Below are 21,601 nucleotides of genomic sequence, written 5' to 3'. Positions count from 1 at the left end.
TTTTTTTCCCCCGCAGAGGAGCAAGGAGTTGTTATTTTTTTTTTAATTCATCCATTCATATCATCAGATAAATTTTTTTTTTTGGTTCACCCATCTTTGCTGGGTGAATTATCAGAAAGAAAAGGAAGGAGATAATGATAATAATGATAATTATGATGATGATGATAATAATAATAATAATAATAATAAAATAGGGAAAAAGAGAGGAGGTGGACACTCCCCATGCCCCCAGCTCTGGCTGCCAGCCCTGGGGCTGTGGGCAGGCTCTGGTACCTCTGCCTCTGGGCGATGCACAGCAGACAGGGCTTGGATGGTGCTGAGGTCGTGCTCCAGCTTGGCCACGAGCTCCTTCTGGGCAGCCAGGGTGGCCACGGCCTCGGTCAGCTGGATCTGCAGCTCGGCACAGCGCACTGCAAAACAGAGCCAGGGCTGTCACCCCAACCCCAGCCTGTGCCAGGGGACACCAACGAGCTGAGAAACCCCCCCTGGGGCAGCAGAGCCGGATCAGAGCTGCAGCCCTGCCCTCTCCTTGTGTCTGGGGGGCACAGCAGCACTCCCTGCTCACAGCAGGGTCCAGCCTCCTGGGGATGCCCCAGGGTGGGCACCGCCCCTGGGAGGGAGCAGTGCCACCTCCCAGGGCCAGAGACAGCTGCCTGCACTGGCACAGCTGCTCCAGATATTTTTGGTGCCCCAGGGGTACCTGCAGCATCCTGGCTGGGCACAGCGGGGGCACCTGGAGAGGGTTAAGGGGAGGTGAGTCCATGAACTGATCTCCGGGTCTGGTCTGCACGGGAAGGGTGATGGAAGAGGCTGTGGGGCTGGGAGAGGCACTGACAGGGCAGATGTGAGTGGAGGCCTGGAGCAGGGTGGGGGACACCCCCAGGAGGGCTCAGGTGGGACCCTCCTGCCCCAGGCACGGGGCCAGGCCATGCACCCCCAGCATTCAGCCAGTTTTCTACAAAGGATCCCTCTTTCCAGCTACCCCCCAGAGTAAAACCCACACCCTAAACCACAACAGGCACTGCTGGAATGCTCCAGGAGCAAAACAAAAACCTCTCCTTCCCCTCACATAACCCCAGCCCAGATGTGAAGCAGTGCAGAGCTGCAGCTACAGCAGAGGCACGGGACCAGCACCGCAGGGCAAGCTCCGTGTTCCATTGGCAAATCCATCCCAAACCTGTCCTGCAGCAGAAATCAACTTGTTTCACCTTTCCCCCTGGCTGCCAGCAGTGTCTGGGCCTCTCCCTGGCTGGAAAACCTGCTCAGCTCCAGGTTCAGAGCTGGTGTTTGGCACTGCCAGCACCTCCACCACAGGGATGCAGGATCTGTCCCTCTGTGCTTGGATTTCCAGGTGGGTCAAAGCTCAGGTCCCATCTGTTCCAGTCCCTCCCTGATAATTCCCGTTGTAATGATCCCCCTAATTTCCAGACAGCTGGAAGGCAAAAGAATTCCTCATTTATCAGCAGCCATGGAGCAAGGAGTGCAGGGGTTGCCTGGGGAGCAGCAAGAGCAGGCTGTGCCCAAGGCTCCTATCCTTTCTGAGCCTTCAGACAAGGGGTGCAACGTGTGCACAGCTCAGTTCCAGCTCTCCCACTCTGGCCAGGCTGGGAAATGCTCCACACACCCAGGAACCAGCTGTGGAGGGAGGTCCTTGCACAGGGAGTGATGCCCTGGCCACAGGGTTGGACTAAGAGCAGCAGTGACGGGGGCTCAAAGTGATGCCCAAAATAACTCTGCTTTCCCAGGAATCAGCCTCTTTGCTGGCACAAATTCCCTTTTTTTTTGTAGGTGTGGCACTTGGGGATGTGCCTTGTGGTGGGCTTGGCAGTGATGGGGTAAGGATGATCTTAAAAGCCTTTTTCAAGCTAAACAATAAGAAAGACAATTACTGTGTTGGTGTAACAGATTTTCAGAGTGGTTTGGGTTGGGAACAAACTTAAAGCCCATCTCACTCCACCCCCTGCCATGGGCAGGGACAACTTTCACCAGCCCAGGCTGCTCCAAGCCCTGTCCACCCTGGACTTGGGCACTTCCAGGGATCCAGGGGCAGCCACAGCTGCTCTGGGCACCCTGTGCCAGGTCTCCTCACCCTCACAGAGAATTCCTTCCTAATTTCCAATCTAAACTTAGACTAGTTAAACTTCTTTCAGTTTGAAGCCATTCCCCTTCCCATGTTATTCAGAAGGACAAAGCCTCACTGCAGGGAAAGAGAGGTGGCACTTGCTTTGAACACAATACATGGATTTATTTTTTCCCCCTCTGCATATTTACATTTTGGAGCCCCCAATAAGAGACTCAAGACCGAGCAGTAGTTGTGCTAAAGGCACATCCCACTGGAGGTCAGTATTTCTCCAGAAAAGGGGAATCCTTGACTGCTCCAAAACATGGGTGGCCTGGTGAAAAATATTTGCATCAACAAGATTTGGAAAGAAGAAAACCTCTTCCCTATGGTTAATGATTCAATTGGCTGTCTTTTAAAATTGCATTAAAATGTAGTTGGGAAGCGATTGCTGGCCAAACGTGGGCTGGGGGCCCAGTTCTGCACGAGGCACTGCTGAGCATCCTGCCCAAGGCTCTCCAGAGCAGGAGGTTACCTGGGGCTGGAATTGTTCCCTGGCCTCCCACCCTGCCCAAAAATCCTCTGCAGAGCTGGGCTTTGGAGCCTGCAGAAGGAGACCCAGGCCCTGCATCCCAGCTTCTGCATCTCTCTCTTAAATGACCATTTTGGCTTCTGAGTTACATGGCCTGAGTTTTTCAATTTAAGAGAAAAAAGGGTCACCAAAGAAACACAGCTCTCAGTTTTAAAGGAATCTGCATTCTTCCTTCCCTTCGGCTTCACTCGGCCTTGGCCATGAAACCATCCATGAAAACAGAAAAGGTTGGAGACCTGTCTGACACTGAAAGCAACCAAACACACGGAGCTTCCCTCTCATCTCCCCGTCAGTGTCGCTCCTCACAGTTGGTTTTTGGGGTTGTCTTTTTAATCAGAACTTTCTCCTTTCACAGGGGCCGTGGCCACCCGCGAGCTCGTCAGGGCTGTGCCAGCGACTCTTCCCCTGAGCAGCGACTCTTCCTTCCCCTCAGAGCAGGAGCAGGGCCCCGCCGGGCGGGCAGGGAGCTCCGGCAGCGAGCTGCAGCGAAAGGAACCCGCCTTTGTGGGGAGAGATGGAGCAAAGGAACCCGCCTTTGTGGGGAGAGATGGAGCAAAGGAACCCGCCTTTGTGGGGAGAGATGGAGCAGAAGGAACCCGCCTTTGTGGGGAGAGATGGAGCAGAAGGAACCCGCCTTTGTGGGGAGAGATGGAGCAGAAGGAACCCGCCTTTGTGGGGAGAGATGGAGCAGAAGGAACCCGCCTTTGTGGGGAGAGATGGAGCAAAGGAACCCGCCTTTGTGGGGAGAGATGGAGGAAAAGGAACCCGCCTTTGTGGGGAGAGATGGAAGAAGGGAACCCGCCTTTGTGGGGAGAGATGGAGCAAAGGAACCCGCCTTTGTGGGGAGAGATGGAAGAAGGGAACCCGCCTTTGTGGGGAGAGATGGAGCAAAGGGAACCCGCCTTTGTAGGGAGAGATGGAGGAAAAGGAACCCGCCTTTGTGGGGAGAGATGGAGCAGAAGGAACCCGCCTTTGTGGGGAGAGATGGAGCAAAGGAACCCGCCTTTGTGGGGAGAGATGGAGGAAAAGGAACCCGCCTTTGTGGGGAGAGATGGAGGAAAAGGAACCCGCCTTTGTGGGGAGAGATGGAGCAAAGGAACCCTCCTTTGTGGGGAGAGATGGAGCAAAGGAACCCGCCTTTGTGGGGAGAGATGGAGGAAAAGGAACCCGCCTTTGTGGGGAGAGATGGAAGAAGGGAACCCGCCTTTGTGGGGAGAGATGGAGCAAAGGAACCCGCCTTTGTGGGGAGAGATGGAGCAGAAGGAATCCGCCTTTGTGGGGAGAGATGGAGGAAAAGGAACCCGCCTTTGTGGGGAGAGATGGAAGAAGGGAACCCGCCTTTGTGGGGAGAGATGGAGCAAAGGAACCCGCCTTTGTGGGGAGAGATGGAGCAGAAGGAATCCGCCTTTGTGGGGAGAGATGGAGGAAAAGGAACCCGCCTTTGTGGGGAGAGATGGAAGAAGGGAACCCGCCTTTGTGGGGAGAGATGGAGCAGAAGGAACCCGCCTTTGTGGGGAGAGATGGAGCAAAGGAACCCGCCTTTGTGCTCCCCACAGAGCTGCAGCAAAGGAACCCGCCTGCCTTTGTGCTCCCCAGCTGCTGAGCCCGTCTCTGACCCCTCAGATGTGCAAATGCCTCCGAGGCCGGGAGGAGGAGAGCTGCTGCAGAAGGTAATGGGGCAAAGAAGGCCAAGTCCTGCGGAAAGTGGGTTTTAAACCACGGATCTTTAGCCTTGAACTCTGCCAGCTCAGGCTTTTTAAAAGCCAAGCCTGGCATTGCCATGGCCTTATAAAGAAAAGAGCAGAAGTGCAGGCGCTGGGCAGCCCCGCATTGGCAGAAGCTCTGGTGCCACCCTGGCACAGACGGGACTGGTTTTTCCCCGGCCGATGCACAGAAAATCACAAACTGGGACTGGATTATTCCCATCCCTGGAAGTGCCCAAGGCCAGGCTGGATGGGGCTCTGAGCAACCTGGTCCAGTGGAAGTTGTCCCTGCCCATGGCAAGGGGTTGGGCTTGGTGATGTTAGAGGTTCCCTTCCAACCCAAACCATTTAATAATTCTATGATACCTTGCCAAACACTGAATGAATGCTCAGAAAGAACCTCTGCACAAAGAAAATCCTCTAAAATGCCTTTTCTGGGAATTCTGTGTGCCCAAGGGGCACAGCCATGGATGACACTGCCATGGGATGTTTCTGGAAATACCATCAAGGACCTGTATGGACAGGCCATGTGGTGGGACACACAGTGAACAAATAAAACCCAAAACAAGAATAAAAGATTGACATGAGTCTCACGCTTCTTTCCTTGTGAACAGCCCGGTCAGTCTCTTGCCATTCCAAAGCTGCAGGTTAAATCCTTGAGGTGATTATTGAAGAAGAGTCCTGGCAGACGCAGGGGCTCATCAGGAGTGCCCCCGAGGCCACGAGCCCAGCGCTGCCACAGAGCAGCAGCAGCTCTGACTCCTGTAACAAGCCCCAGCAACTGGGCTCCCTTGGCAAATCATCCAAAATAAACAGCATCTGTTTCCACAGATGGAGAAAATTAAGACATACTAGCAACTTAGTTTGAAGTTATAAGGCCAGACATAAATAAATGAGAGGCAATCTTTCCATAAGATGGTGGCTTGATTACTGAGGATACAGACAGATGAATAAATCACCTTGGGGTGAGATAGGCTGTAACTTGCTGCTCTTCCATGGGACCAGGCTAACTGCTCATGTGGATCTTCAGAGCCCCCAGGAAATGAGAGGTGAGTGGTGCAGCTGAAGGGATAGGGGTAGGAGCACACACATGGGCAGTTGTGGCAAATTAGCTGATGCTCTGCAAGTTCACACCCTGATTTGCCTCGTGGAGCTTTTTAATCTCCCTTCATTTACTGTCTGGCCTCCCTGAATTTACATAACTGTAAAAAAAAAAAGGAAAAGAAAAATAAAAAGAAAACAAGCTGAGAAGTGATGTGGCACGCTCTCTTTGAAAAGTCAACTGAAGTGCATTGAAAGCCACTACTTCAAAGCTTTGAAATCTATTTTATTGACTGGAAGGAAGATGATGGTAAGATAAGTAAATCTTGGAGTGCCTTGGCACAAAGGCTCAAAGCTGGAGACTCACCCATCACAAACAGGGGTGTCTGAGAGTGCCAGGGCCAGGAGCAGGAGCCAAAGGAAGAAGCAGGAAACTGGGTCTGCCACAGACCCTTTGATTTTTCCAGCTCTTTCACCTTTCCCCATGCCGGACCACTCCAGTTCATGACTGGACAGTTACATCTGACTTGAAATCATTGCTCTTCCCCATGAAAAAAACATGCCAAGACTTCCTGGCATCGCTCTCCAGGAGCCTTTTCAAGCCAACAAAATCTTACCTCCGGCTCTACCCGATGCCAGAGCTCCCAAGGCTCACACATAAACTCAGGCCCAATTTCAGGCTCTTGAAACACTTGGCATTTGGCTTTTAAGGAAGTCTGGAAAAGGCTGTTATTGCCCGAAGTCTGCTCCTCTTCCAGGAGAATCAGCAGGAGATGACTCCACCTTGACCCCGTGTTGTAGCTGCAGGGGTGAGGAGCACACGATCCCAGCGCTGCAGATCCAGCCCTGCATGCACAAGATGATTTTCTCTGCCTTTTTTTTTTGGTCTGTGAAGATGCCAAGGCAGAAAGAGCTGAGCCAAAACCCTTCCTGCAACAGGAAGGTTGTCAAAGGCCTTTCACCATCGCACAGCTCGATGGTCCTTGACCTTTCCATGGTGAGGGAGAACATTTCTGCCTGGCCCAGAGTGTGTGGGAGGCACTCAATCCACCTCAACTTCATGCAAACCCTTTTCCTTGGGGCCACCACTGCTGGGAGCTGTCAGCAGGCTGAGAAACAGGGCATGGAGGCAGGGAATGATGGAATATTTCTTTCTACAAGTCACCAGAGCCCTGTCTGTGGGCTCTGAGGTGCAAAGCTGCTCAGAAGTAAAGGCTGAAGAGCAGGTTTCAGTGCAAAAGCCCAGCTGAGCATCTCACCTCCTGTGAGGCAATGAAAAATCAGTGTCATTAGAAGGGACTGTGCTGTTCCAAAACTGTCCCAAACGTAAATAAAGATCAAGTGCTCCAGAGATCTCGCCAATACAGCACAAGCACAAAGGAATTGAGCTTTTGGGACATTTTAAAGCCTCTTTTGTAGAAATCTCCAGGGAGGGAGGAAAGGTCAGTCAGCTCCAAGAGTTCCTGAGTAGCCAGAATGCCTGGATTAATAGTCTGGGAATCATCTCAGCCTGCAATGCTGCTTCTGGGCTGTCTTGGTCCATCTGTACCTGCCACAAGGGCATTCTCTGATCAGACCCTCTGCAGGGCTTCTGAAAGGGCAGAAAAGCCAAAGAAAGGAATGATAACTCTAAAAGCCATCTCTTAGTTCTAGCATGATCTTCCTGGTCTCCAGGTACAGCTATCAAGCCTGGGAAAACTCCAGGAGTGCAGAGATGAGTTTTCTCTGCAGATACAGAGTTGGAAGAGAAGCCATCAAGAACATTTCAGGGATGACACACAAGAGGAGCAGTCCCGGGCAGCAGGGGATGGCAGTGGCACCAGTGAGGGCAGCAAGAACAGCCCTGCCCTGCTCTGTTTCCATGTGCTGCCAAAGAGACAAGAGAAAACAGGGACAGGTAGAGAGCAGAGCGTGTCCAACACCCTGAGAACATCTGAGACTTAATCTGCCCAAGTGACAAAGGAAGCAGAAGGAAAAGCCCCAGCTGCAAAATAATATATAAAAATAATGCTCATTCCAACATCAGCATCATTCTCTGAGTTCCTGCTGCCCTCTCCTCAGGGCCAGCTTGGGAAATGGCCTTGGGGAAGAGAGAAGGAGCCACCAAACTGCAGCACAACAGGACAAGGGGGGATGGTTTTCAACTAAAAGAGGGCTGATTCAGGTGAATTCTAAGGAAGTTGGGTTTTTTATTATGAGGGTGGGCAGGTCTTGGCAGAGGCTGCCCAGAGCAGCTGTGGCTGCCCCTGGATCCCTGGAAGTGTCCCAGGCCAGGCTGCATGGAGCTTGGAGCAGCCTGGGACAGTGGAAGGTGTCCTTTAAAGGTCCCTTCCAACCCAAACCATTCCACGTTTCTCTGGGGGTTCTCTCCCACCTCTCTGGGTTTCTCTCCCAGTTGCTGCCAGAAGAGGTGCAGGTGAGATTTCTTCTCCCTCCCCTGCTTTTCTCCCTTTCTTTTCACATTTTGAGGGCCTGCTGGGAAAGGAAGGTTTGAAGGATTTCTCCTTCCCCTTCCTCCTGGCCCAGCCACTCCAAAATAAACAGCCCCCAGTAAAGAAACCCAGCACTGCTTAATAAATTCGCCCTGTAAGGAGAGAGATTTCATACAAGAAGGGATTATTTCCAAGGGTACTAAGATAATTACATGGGTAACTTGGAAGAGTTCAAGAAAACAGTTTGAATTTTCTTATCAGTTTCCCATAGCTTGGAGCAAAAAGAAAATAAAATGCTGTGCTGTAATCAAATCATGTTTTCTGAAGCCCTCTGTTGGCAAGTACACAATTCCTTCACCGCTTCCATTAAAACAGAAATACTGAGGAGAAAGTGACAGTATTTCCAAATGGAAAGAAGTGGGGCTCAGAAGCATCATGTCAGCCACTCACAGCTTCTTACCTGGTGGGAACATGATGCCATGTGAAAAGATATCCCTTTTCCCACTGCAAGTCAAACTGGCTCTCACTGATGGTGGAGCAGAAGCAGAGCCAGGACCTTGGCACTGAGGTGTGAACTTCCTCCTGCACCCAAGGATGCCACAAACAAGGACTTCTCCCATCAATCCAGAAAATCCATCTAATATTTCCTATGCAAACCTCATCCACCCAGCAGGAACTCACAGTGATGTCCCAGTTCAAACCAGTAAAGGTCTATGGGAACACACAGTGTACAATTTTTCCAAAAAGAGAGAATTTTGACATCCTTTTGAGGGGCTGCCCCAATAAAGTTATGGTGGGAGATCCAACTATCTCCATGGAAGGCCATAAATATCTGCTCTTGACCTCTCAGATGCTTCCTTGTGGTTTGGCTTGACTTCCTAACTTCCCAGAATTAATATTTTGATATTTAGGCTTGAGAGAGCAGCCTGGCTTTATCCCAGGATGCAAACTTTTGAGCTTCTGTGAGCCTTCTCCAGGCCAGTGCTTTCTCAAGTTTAACACATCTTTTGCTTATGACCACGTGTGGCATTTTAGGAGTTTCATGCTGATACCACCTGAAGAAAAGTGCAAGTTACAAATACACAGATTAACCTACCTGAGGCATGGCATTTTAAAACTCTAGCTGTTTAGCATCAAGTTTTAAAAAAATTAGGGTCAAATTATACACAATAATAGCATTTATAGCAATCAACAGTTGGAGTAGTTATTAGAGAGAAGGGGAAAAAATAAAAACTGTTAAATCATGAACCTTTCCATCCTGTGGAACAACTTGCCAGATGCTTCAAAATGAGAAAATGGATATTTGTCATGAAATGAAGGCATTCAGTAGCATTTTAAATACATTTTGAAGAGAATATCCCCACAACTGCAGAACTAAAGATGGCAAAGACACACACTGGACACCGACATGGAGCTGACCAAGTGCCACCCTCACTGGGGTGGGAAATCCCAGCCTGGCTCCACAGCAAACATCCATCCTTGCCCTCCAAAACTCCTGTTCCACAGGAAACTCCTGGGAGGGGGCTCAGAGAGCCTGGGGGGAGAAATGTGTCAGGGATCTATTGCAGGAGATGGGGGAAAAACCAAGGTAGATCCCCCAAAATAACCTTCAATTCACAAAAAAACCAGACACAATCACACCAGGGAAAACAGAGCACCCAGGTAAGCACAGACACTCACACACAGCCTCTACCTGACACCCTCAGCATCCAAAAAATGATTTATTCCATTGCTTTTGAAAACATAATCCCACTGACAGGTTATTACAGCATCTGTTCCTTACCAAGCTCCTCACTCTGTAAATACTGAGGGTATTTATAGGAACATCCCATAAGGCACTAAATGAGGAATTTATTTTCCTATAAAGGACCTGTAAAAATAAACAGTGAACCAAATATCTGGGAAAATTCTTTGACATTTTCATTTCTGAATCTAAAGCATTTTTGACCTCAGGTAACTGGCATTTATTTTTTTTTTTTCTTTTTAATTAGCTGATATGTTGCTGTGGTGCTCAAAACAATCCCCCTTGGCAGTCTCAGAGCCCAAATAGATATTTTCTGTCTGTGAAGCAGGGTGACTGCAGCAGGAATAGCCACACTTGGATTTCATCTGAACATTCTGAACATCTAACAGTTCAATATTTAAGACACGGGAAACACACACACCCACTCCCCATAGGAACTGATACACAGTAAAAAAGTCAAGTTTCTTCCCCTGGCCAAACACAAATCCCACCAAACCATCCCTGTGATCCCTCTGGGCATCACCAAAACCAGAAGCACAATGTAAATGTTTGCTGCTTGGACTCAGGTCTCACCTCAATAAAAGACAGCCCACACGGAATTGTGTTTGTATAAAAGATATTTACTTCAATTATCACACCTAGGGTGCTAGTGAATAATAATAATAATACATCGTGTGAGTTTCATACAGTGATATTGCTTCTCCATATCATATAGGGACCGTTGTACAGTGCTGAGAACAAACATTTTATGGCTAAACCAAACAAAGACAGAAACAATGCCGTCTGCTGACGAGGGAGCGCTGCCCTGCACTGCCAGCCAGATAAACTCTTACTTTTTATGCTTAAACAAATACCAAGAAATAAAATGTTACAAAAGATGAGTCACAGCAACACAATGTGGGCTTCTCAAAGCTACTTGTACAAAAAAAATGACACTTTTTTTTTTTTTTTTGGTCAATTGGGTCTCTGTGAGGATCTTTTTTTTTTTTTTCTTTTTTCTTTTTTAAAATCCGTGATTGTGAATATAACAAACAAGCTCTAAAAACATCTAAGACTTAGTGCGTTACAGAAAAAATATAAAATACTGCTAAAAATGTAAGACACCACAATACACTGGGGTAAAAACTGAGCTTATTATTTAAAAAAAAAAAAAAAGTTCTCAGGAAAAAGTACACCACTTTCTGTTCGAGTTCATCTTGTGCTGTGTTAGTAGTCGGGGCATTTCCAAGGTCTGCCCATTCTCATGGCAAGTAGTTATTGCACAAATGCAAAGAGTTAATTTTTTAATTAAAAAAAAATAAAAATGAAAAGGGACATGAGGGAAATAATTAAAAAAAAAAAAAAAAAAGAAAAAAAACCCAAAAACATCCCCCCCTCCCCAGCCTCCATCTGCTTTGGGATCAATATCCAAATTTGTATGTGTGACATTCTCACTGCATTTCCAGCAAGGAATGGGAGAAAATGCTTTTCACCACAGAAATGCATAGAGTATTCCAAGAGGAACAACCTTTTGTTTGGCAGAGCTGATCCAACACTTACACTAGGGCTGCCTTTACTCTCATTTTCAGTTTCTTTTTGGACTACACCAGAAGGAAAAAGAACCTGACGCGGGAATTTCACCGCATGGTTTTTGTTTCGAAGCGGGACACCCTCGAAAGGCAAAGTGCAAATTTGCTTCCCAAGCCACAGAAGTGCTGCTGTGCCCTGCAGCTGCCCATCCCTCCCTGCTGCACTGGGGCTGCTCTGCTGCTCCCCAGGGAAAAGCCTGTCTGCACATCCCCACCTGCAGCAGACCTGAACCGTGCCACGCATCACGCACAATGTGCATTTCCAGAGCTCACACCAGGGAAAGTTGCTGCTGCACAAGGTGGATTATTCTTTTTCGCCTTTTTTTTTTTCCTTGACCAGCTTTTGAATGAGAAGGAAATCAGCTCTGAATTCAGAAAGTCAAACATATGCCAACAAAGATGAACATCACAGGAAACCAGTCTCTCATTTTAAATGAACACTTGTGAGTTAATTGCAATGTGCTCTGACCAGGGGCTCTGCGTCTTTAGCAAATTCTCAGTAGAGGCTCTAGGAGGCTCAGGGTATTTTCTCTCTCTGTATATTTTAAGTCTCTTCTCTCACAACTGAGGCTTCTTATTCTCAGTTCTAAATTATTTTAAAAACTATTTAAATAATATTATTTATTAGGCATTTAGATAAAATACTTTTTTTTTTCCTTAAAAAAAAAAAAAAAGATTGCTCTAGAAAACACAACTGGGGCACAACTATATGGATACTACGAGCCAACACCACCTGCTCCCTCTCTAGGATATCCCAAGCTTTCTCCAACATCCATTTAGGGGACAGCAACCTGGTCTAGTGGGAGACATCCCTGCCCATGGCAGGGGGTTGGAAGAGGATGAGCTTTAAGTTCTTTTCCAACCCGAACCAATGATATGTAAATACTCCTGTTGTGTTTATATCCAACAAAAAAAACCCCAAACCTCGACAAAAAAGAAACTGTTAAAACTTAATATAAATACCAAATATTCGATTGTTGCCCTAATCACAAACAACCTCTGTGTATTTCACCTTCAAAACAGCAACTGTTAAAAATTAATCTCATAAATAGGAAATACTCGATTGTTGAAACCACCTCTGTGTGTTTCACCTTCTGACGCTGCAGAGAGCGAGCTCGGGGAGGGAGGCTGGGGGTGCTGGGGGGCAGAGCCTGTTCTGCACAAAAGCAAATCCCGGCTGGAACGACTCCAGCACCAGGGCCTGGGGTGGGAATGGGAGCCCAGCTGTGACTGATGGCACCAGGGAACTGCTGCAGGGCACGGGGACACTCCCAGACCCCCACTCTGGGTGCACAGGGTGACACGGAGCCCTGCGAGCTGCCCCAGGAACTGCTGGAAAGGACCCACAGGGATTTTCTGTTCCCCCAGGAGGGTGAATTCCCCCGGAGGAGAGCTCACCCCACTGCCAGGCACAGAGCCAGAGCTTCTATTGCACAAAGACTCCTCACCCAGTGCTGGATGTGCCTGGGAGCCCAGCACCTGCCAGTGCTGGGACACTGGGATGCTCCATCAGTGTTTGCTCCCCACCAAAACACCAATGCAAAGCGCCTGGGAATGCTGCAAGCCAGATCACTGTGCTTTAGATTATTCTCCACGAAGAGATCAGGAAATAAGGCACATAGCTTTCCAAGTAGAGAAAGAGTCCATTTCAGGAAGCAGAACCTAAAGACTTAATGGGAAATGTGACAACATACAGGATTTTGATGGCATGCCTCTGGAGTGAAAATAAAATCATTTCAAGCTCGAATAAAAATCTTTCTCCCACAGGAAAAAAAAAAAAAAGAATGACCCATGAACTCCATCTCTCTAGAGAAGGTGAGCAGGAAATGGAAGCCCTGATCAAGGAAAAGGAAAAGTACAATGCAGATGTGACCTTGCTTATTCCCCACGCTCCTCTTTTCCACACAGGATGCTCAAGTACCCCCTGTATCACCTGTACCAGCATCCAGAGGTACCCAGGTACTTTGGAAACACTTTTAAAGCTAGTAATAACCTACCCACATATAAATAACACATCAAAACAGCACAAAGGGTCCAACACAAGCTAATAAAAGCCAGGGAAGTCTGATTGAAAGACTGATTGCAAAAATATTTTTCCTAGTTACTTGGAGACAAGATTGTACTTCAGAGCAAGTCAAGTGCCAAGTTTTATTTATTCTCTTGAAAGCACAGACACTTGCCTTCCAAGAGGAGCTGCCTAAGAGAAAATTTCTACCCCATTCCTACAAATACTTGAATTTTCAGCTAAGAGAGAGCAAGGCTGAGCTGCTTGCTTTAATCCCATACTTGGCTTGAATTTACTTCATCAGCTGGTTTTGTGATTGTTTTAAATACGTCTTTACTATACATTGATAAAGGAGAGAGCACAACACGTGTGCAAGTATTTGGGATATGAACTTCCTGCAGGAAGCCAAACCTATAGACAAGGTTTGACCCCTCCCTTCCAATTCCTTGGCTCTTGCACATCAGAGACCCTTGGGATAATTTTTATTATTCTGAGCATGATCTTCCCTGTCCTCATTAGCTAAACCCATGCATCTCCAGCAGCCTGGTCTCTCCAGTGGCTAATCCCCTCTTTACAGCAGGGAATGGATCTGACAAGTGGGGAATGGCATCCTCTGCCCATTAAAATACATATTGGTTTTGAGCCCTCGCTCACCTACATCCCAAATGATTTCACAAATTTGGCTGCTGCAATTCTGCTGCACCATTAAGACCAAGCACACAAATGCTAAATACACAGAGGGGCTTTTCCATCCTGGAATGATGCACAGAGACACATTTCACAACTCCCAAAAATGCACATTAATTACCCACACGGACAGAAGAGAACACAATTCTTGTTCTTGCTGTCAAGAGAGAGGCTGTGCTGTTGTGACACTACCAGGAATTACACAGGAACTGTGCCAAAATCAGGTGTGGCACCACAACAGCAGGAAATGCTGGGCATGATTCTCCATTTCCAAAGAACTTTGGATGAAGATCGTACCATGTATAACAAATATCTCTGGAATTCACACAGAAAGCCAAAGACACAACATCACAGGGGTATTCACTCTCCTGCACTGATCCTGCACTGTTTTGTTATGGTTAAGGATTCAGCTGCTCTCTGCACTCAGCTGGTTCAAAGTCCAAAGAAACTGAAATGATGTGATGAAACCAACAGATTTAATAATAAAAAATCAACAGAACCGAGGCTAAAATCTCCCAACACCACTGTGAGTAAAGCAAGCTTGAAACTGGCAGAATTGACCTTTATAGAAGAGCTGGACAAGGACAAAACACAATAATCTTACTGTTTTTTAAAAAGGAGCCTTTTCCTTTTAATGCACTTTAGTGCCAGAAGATGTTTGTGAATAGCAATGACAATCAAGCCCAGGAATCCCATCAGGGTTTTTTTCCCATTCACAAGAGTTGTAGAAGCACAGATTTCACAGAGAGCCAGGAATTTTGGGATGGATATGGATGCCCAGGTCTCGGGAAAAGCAGGTCCTGGATTGTACCAGAGGATGCTGGTCAGGGACTCACTAATAAAGTTCAATGAATGACTTTCTTCAACTGGAAAATGACCCTATAACTAATAACTGCTATTAAATATGCCACAGTACCACTTGGCTGGGGGGAAATCATCCCTGAGGACAGAGATGGCACCACTTACACACCTGTTTTTAAGGCTTTCTGAAAACTTAAGTGCACAGGCCTAACGCTAATCTTCTCCAAAAGGATAAATTTCACGTTCAGAGCATAAAACCATTTTATCCTTGCATATTAATAGGGTAGGGTATAGTCCACGACCTGGTCATGTAGGACAAATCTGTCCCTAGGCATGGTTTAAAGAGCTTTTCTTGCTATAAAGTCCATTATTAACTATACTTTATATATGGCATAGTCAATATATCCTATAAAAGAGATGGGGAGGAAAGAAGAAATTGGTGAAATTTTATTTCTACATTTTAGAGCTCAAATATATGTGAAGGAGACAGGGACTCCTACATCCCTTCTGAATTACAAAGGTTACATCAGAAAAGAATTTCAGATCTTGTACTCCCCATGCCAATGATTCTCCTTGCAATTTAAAACCAGACTTTAAACTGCTGGGGGGTGGGGAAAGTCTTTCCTTTGTATAGAATTCTTAAAAGTTGATTGTATATGCAACACAAAGAAAACGTTGATGTTCACAGAGCAGAAAGGGGAAGGCAGAACAACACAGGAATCAACCCAGCCCTGCTTTGCCAATGTTTTATCCACGTGAGTTAAATTTGGGGGTAAGAGGCTACAGCCAGCTGGTCCCAGCAGGGCCAGAACTGCCACACACCCACAGGAAAGCCCTGACTTGGTTTTAGGGAATGTTAAATCAGTGCCCACCTCAGAACCAACTTCCCTCCTTCTCCTCTGGCTTCTGAGTGTCCAAGAGGAGCTCAGCCACCCTCATGGCCAAAGACAGAGAACATCCACTGGCTGAAGAGGGAATCAGAGAGAATTTCAGCAACTCCTTTGTAGCAAGAGACACAAATGAAGCAAAAATAGTGCCCTCCATGTGCAGGTTAAAAATGTCAACACTCCTCTTTCAATCTGCAACAAACTGCCAAGCTACTGATCTCTCACGACCCTGCTGAAGGCACAGATTACTGCGGCATTTCAACTGAAATAAAATATTTTGGATCCAAGTGCAAAGTGTCCAAACCCAATTACTTTTTTTTGTGTATTCTCATAATTTCTATATGGTCAAAATGTGATTTTTTTCCTCTTTCTAACCTGCCCTGTTTTTGCCAGGAGCAGTCTTATTCATAAAAGCTTTAAGAACACTGGAAATTATTAATTTTAAAATGGAAGATGACAGACTTCTGATGGCAGCTGTGCTTGTTGGGGATGCAAGCACAGTTAGGATTTTCCATTATTTCATCACATTAATATGTCATATTTCCCTCAATCCTATTTTATGTCAATTTATCAGCTTTGCACTTTGAATTACCACCAGAATGATGCACTTTTCTAACTTACTATTTCTCCTATTAAATGATTGAAAAATAGTGACTTTTAAGTAATTGGATTGGAAAATATTGCATAGAATTCTGTTGTGTTCATGGTCCCCCTGCTCTGCAGCAATCCCATATGAACAAATTACATAAAAATAATGCAGAGATCTTTTAGCTAATGAGAAAGGCACATACTTTTTTCTTTTTAACTGTAATATAGATCTTTCCTATTACAGCAAGGAGTTTATTACTAAAGGACTCACTAATTCATGATATGGGCAGAGTGCACTGATATGGGTTCCTTTAAAGGGTGGCTCTATTCATAGGCATTTCACTGATGAATAAATAAAATGGTCAAATTTTATGCCATCAAAAGCAACTGTAATTAAATGCATTTCTGCCAATAAACATCTACAATGCTGTTGTCTGAAATCTGTATCCTGAAAAATGGAAGTGTATTGACAATCCCACTGCATGACCCTTCTGCCAGGGGATACTCTTTCCTGGCTTTTAGCAAACAAAGCACTGCGCTTTTTTCCTTCCCTAATCATCCAGAGAGAAAGATCAACAATTTAACTGCAATATAAACGTGTTTCTATTAAAACAGCCCTGGCCCTTCATGCACAGCATTGGCAGGAGCATGGAACTGGAAACAGAGAGGGAAAATAAAATGCTTTTAAAGAACCCCAGGAAAAACAGACTCTGGCATGATGGATTTCCTGAAAGCTGCCTGTGCTTTTATCCATCAGGAAAAGAGACGTCAGCAACGAGGGCTCTGCTGCCCTGTGAGATGAGCCCATGTCACACCTCTCACACATTCCCTTCCCCTGGAACCAGCACCCAAGGGATGACAGCCACTGTGCTGCTCTTTGGCATTTCTTCTCCTTCAACTTTTAATCCTTTGAATTAAGTAAAAAAAAAAAAAAAAAGTTATTCCAAAGCACATTTTTGTCCCAAGGGTGAGTTTCAAATTGATCCCAACTATCTCTCACACCCTGCAGTGTAAGTTCAGCCTCTAAACTGGGGGGCCTTGGCCAGAAACACCAGCAGGTAACTCATGTCCAACCCGAGAATATCAGCAGTAGTTCAGCTCATCCATCCTGCTTTCCACTGGAACAGGAGAGCAGCGGTGACCTTGCCTAAACACCAGGACAAACCCAGGGGCATCTCTGAGCTCCAGGCCTGAGGGTGCTCCTCGGCCCCTGCCCTGCATCCAGGGGTCACCAAGGAACCCAAAGGGACTCCGGGCAGGAGATCACCCCAACAGCATCTCAGCAGGCTAATCCACATTCAACACAGATCATTAAATATGAAACAGCAAAAGGAGCTAAGCCATTAATAAAGTGCCAAAAATATAGGAAATACTGACAGCCTTTTATTTGATTAATTTTATAATAGATCCCAATGATAATGCTTGGCAGGATGGAGTGACTTCTGACTTCTGAATGCTGTCTTTAACCACCAAAATTACATGACTCAAATGGAATAATGGAGCTTAGAATTAACAGTTAGTGTTATGAAAGAAAGATTTCCTCTAGGGCAAGCTACAGATATGCTTTTTAAAAATCATTACAGCATTAAAAAATGGGAGGACACTAAAGAATCCTAAAGAACTAGTGGAAACCTGAAAAGCAAACCAAAAATAAACAGGGAAAAAAAAAAAAGAAGATATGTTTCAAGGCACTTACATATTGCTTATTAAGAAGAGAGATTGACCTTAAGTGCTGCATTTGCGTGCGACCTGTGAATACAGTTCTGCTGTCGTACACTGCAGCCAGAGCTCTCAGTAAGCATCATGGAATGCAATCAGATAGACACAGGCACAAGAACAGTTTGGGGAATATTAACTTAAAAAACAAACTAAAGTAATCAAACAGAAAAAAAAAAACCCTCACTATGGAGAAAGCCGAGAGTAACCACTTGACTGCATCCAGCACCTGGGTCTCAAATCAGCAGACAAGGACAGTAGGAACAGACTGGCAAGTGTATTGCCTAGAATCAATTAAAAAACCCAACCTGAACCAAACAACAACAACAAAGAAAAAAAAATAAAACCAATTAAAGAACCTAAGAAAATATCTGCATCTTCTGGGCAGAAGTTTTGCTCTTGGCTGGAGACGCAGCTGGTTGTGACTATGCTAAGGTATGTGAACTCCTACCAGGACGTGTTTATCGTGGAGCTGTGCTTTGGAAATCAGACCAGGACCCTGGGCAGGCACAGAGAGGTCACCCTGGGCTTCACCCCGTTCCCACGTGCTGGCCACGCTCCCGGAGAGCTCCCAGCACGTGCTGCCACACCCTGGTGTCTGCCACTGCCAATTGTCCCTCAGCCCATCACAGAAAGGGGCAGCTGCTCTCTCTCCGTCCCTCAGCTTTAGTTTCGCATCACGAGTCCCCAGTCACCCAAGGAGGAATCCTGAAACAGCTAGCAGTGAAAATCGGAAATAAATCCCTGCCTTTCAGCCTCCTAGAGCCTTCTTTCCTTAGTCATGAGAAGGATGGATTTTAGTGTACTGATTCTTAAATTTGTGAAAACTTGCACTAAGTGCTGCTGTTGCATGTTAAGAGACTGTAAATGAAATACGTAAGTTCTAAAACATCATGCAAGAAATGTGGTTTCACATCTTACAGTCAAAAATCCTACTAATGAATTAATACAAGCACACTGAGGTGTAATATTGGGAACATACCTTTAAAGTCGGAACTCCTCTCCCCCATCCCTCCCTCCCCCAAAATCAGAAAAGTAATATTAATTAAACTTAAGAAGTAATGAATGCACCATTAAAGTGTCATCAAAAAGATGCTGACCTAAGACAAAAGTTCAATGATACACAATACGGTCAAAAAAGTCTTCAATCAATAATATACAGTATGACAACTACATCTTGTAAATTATACCCAATACTGCCGGCAGTCTATCCCTCTAAAGAATATTTGCCCCCTTTCATCCCTTCCTAACAATCAGATAATAAAATACAGCACCTATAAATAAGCAAAAAAAAATTATATATATATATATTTATATATATATATATATTCCGAAATCATCTATTGTTAGTTTTAAAGATATGGCAATAAAGGAGTCTAAATTAGCAAACTTGTAGAAGCCATAACTGATAAAACAGCTTATTGAAAAAAGGTGGCAGTAATGCACTCTATGTGTGCACAAGTACGTAAGAAAATACACAGACGTATAAAATTGCACGCACACACCCACGCACACACATCCTTCCACACACCTCTATGCTCACGCATATACATATAGACAACAGGAGGAGTTAGAGACAAGTTAGAATTGGATTTGTACTTTGATCAGCCCTAACCTGTGCATAAAATAATGGGAAAAGGCTGTATTTCTGCAGGGCAGAACGGGCCGCACTGGGACTCGAGAGCACGAAGGTTTTGGTTTCGAGCTCGGGCTGCTTCCACCCCGGCAAGAGCCCGTCTGGTCATTGCCATGTACTCTTTGTCCACGCCAAAAAGGAGCTTCCCACGACTAAAACGTATTTAAAATCAGTGCTCGTGGTGGGAAGAGAGTCAGTAATGGCCACCAACAGCAGGAGAAGGGCTGGGTCTGCGGCAGCTCCCGTCCCTCTTAGTGGTGTGACAGCAATCGGACACGTGAACTGCGTTCCCAAGGGCTCCAGGTAAGCTGAATGGTCGGGATACGGGCTAGGCCCCCAAGTAGCAGGCTGAAATGTTACTGGCCAACGTTTTTGGAGCGATCGGTCTTTGCTGAAAGGAAATCCTCTACACTACGAACCAAGTGAAATGATCAAGTACATGCTGCTTCTAAGTTGTCTCCTAAACCTCCCAGATATGAGGTCTGATCAGCGTGCTCTGTGGTTAGAGGTTAAAAAGCAGATTATAAAATACCTAGATTCAGATTTTTTTTTTTTTTTGTCCTGATTTGGCCTAAAATGGAGTGTATTAAACAAATTCTGGGCTGCAAAAGACCAGAATCAGTTAAAGCTATGAAACAATGTGCACTACGTGTCAATATTCTATTTCACTTACAAGAAAACACTAAGTCAGCTACCACAAATTAAGATATTTTCCTGATGTGACTTTTTTTTTGTTTTGTTAAAAAATATGTGGAGTAAATGTGTTTTTTTTTTAATTCAAAGTTTCAAACAACAAGATTCTTTTCTTTTCTTGAAAATATGTAGGAATCCAAACTAGTGTGTTTAGAGTCGGTTGACTGTGCAATCTCTTAGTGGCAACTGAACAGCTACAAAAAACTTTCTTTTTTTTTCTTTTTCTTGAAAAATCTCCCCTTTTTTCCTGGTTTAAGAAGATAATAGTGTATTATCGCTCTGTAGCCATTAGATGGCAGATAAAAAGCCCCCTTTTAATATGTGGGTTGATTTTTTTTTAAGATTTTTTCTTTTTTAAGTTTTTTTTTTTTTCCTGTTTTTCATTTTTTTAAAGCCCCACACCAAAGAGGAGGGCACAAGGCAAAGCTGTATGAGTTATTCCAGAAATTGTGGAAATCACTTAGGGCAATAATAAAAACACTTCAGGGTACAAAAAAGCTTGACTACACATTTCAGTTTTCTTCCTCGAAAACACAAACATAAATTGGGCTTAACGCTCCTTTTTTTTTTTTTTCTTTTTTTTTTGTTTTGTTTTTGTTTTGATTTCTATATGCACCTTGGCCTATGGCGTTTTTGCCCTGTGGCCCGCAGGGCGGTTAAGTGCGAACACAATAAAACCAGTAGAGGTCCAGTTTGACTTCCCAGCTCTCCCGAGTTGGGCCAGTTTAATCTCAAAACTCCCACTCGACGGCCTCTTCCCGACTGGCGGCCTTCTCCAAGCGGTGGATGATGTTGTTCAAGTTGGCCGCTTTCTTTTTCCTCAGGGAGCTGTCTCGCGTGTTCCTGGAGCTCGCCGCCTCCGAGAAGCCGAACAAGCTCTGCAGGGAGTTGGCTTTCTGCGAGCCTGCGGCCGGCGTCGAGCTCGTACTTGGCACACCGGAGATTTTCTCTGAACTTTCTTTTGACTTGTAGGAGCTCTCCCCCGTAAGGACTGAGGTGGAGGCGGCTGAGGTAGAGGCATCCCCTTCCGTGGCAGAGTTTGGCAGTGTCTCCGGAGCGTCTCCTGGGCGCCGCGGCGCCGGCGGGGAGCTCTGGCGCGGCGCTCGGAGCCGGCCCTCGTCGTCGGTGTCCTCCAGGCTCTCGGGCTCCGCTCTCTCCGAAGGCCGGGCGCCTCGCAGTGCCTCTTCCCCCGCCTCGAACGCCGGCTCGGCGGGCCCTCCCTGAGACTTGGCGGCCGCGCTGCTGAACTCGTCCGCCTCCGGGCCGCTGGGCTTCCCGTCGGGAGGGCCCTCCGTGTCCACGCCGTCGCAGCTGTCCCCCTCGGAGCTGTGCGCCGCCCTGCTGCTCCTGGCCGAAGGGGAGTCGCTCGACCCGGCCTGGCTCTGGCTCCCGGCCTGGATCTCCTCGATGAACAGCTCCCGGCGGATGCGCGACCTAGGAGAGAGGGGA

General features: G+C 46.4%; 1 protein-coding gene across 6 annotated transcripts in view; it reads right to left on the bottom strand.

Moving 5' to 3' along the window:
* Positions 1-21,601, bottom strand: part of CUX1 (cut like homeobox 1) — a 269,656-nt gene that overhangs the window by 10,486 nt on the left and 237,569 nt on the right. For 5 of the 6 annotated variants that reach the window (XM_021550817.3, XM_021550818.3, XM_021550820.3 and 2 more), the window contains one exon: positions 10,171-21,586. In XM_021550817.3, the coding sequence (XP_021406492.2) occupies positions 20,884-21,586 (703 nt within the window). In that variant the 3' untranslated portion in view covers positions 10,171-20,883. Of the gene's footprint in view, positions 1-273; positions 411-10,170; positions 21,587-21,601 lie in introns of those variants that run through there. The other variant, XM_021550821.3, reaches the window with a different exon arrangement.

The sequence above is a fragment of the Lonchura striata genome, chromosome 20 (assembly GCF_046129695.1).
Source record: "Lonchura striata isolate bLonStr1 chromosome 20, bLonStr1.mat, whole genome shotgun sequence".
Classification (NCBI taxonomy): Eukaryota; Metazoa; Chordata; class Aves; order Passeriformes; family Estrildidae; genus Lonchura; species Lonchura striata.
This window is presented reverse-complemented; position numbering and strand designations above follow the sequence as displayed.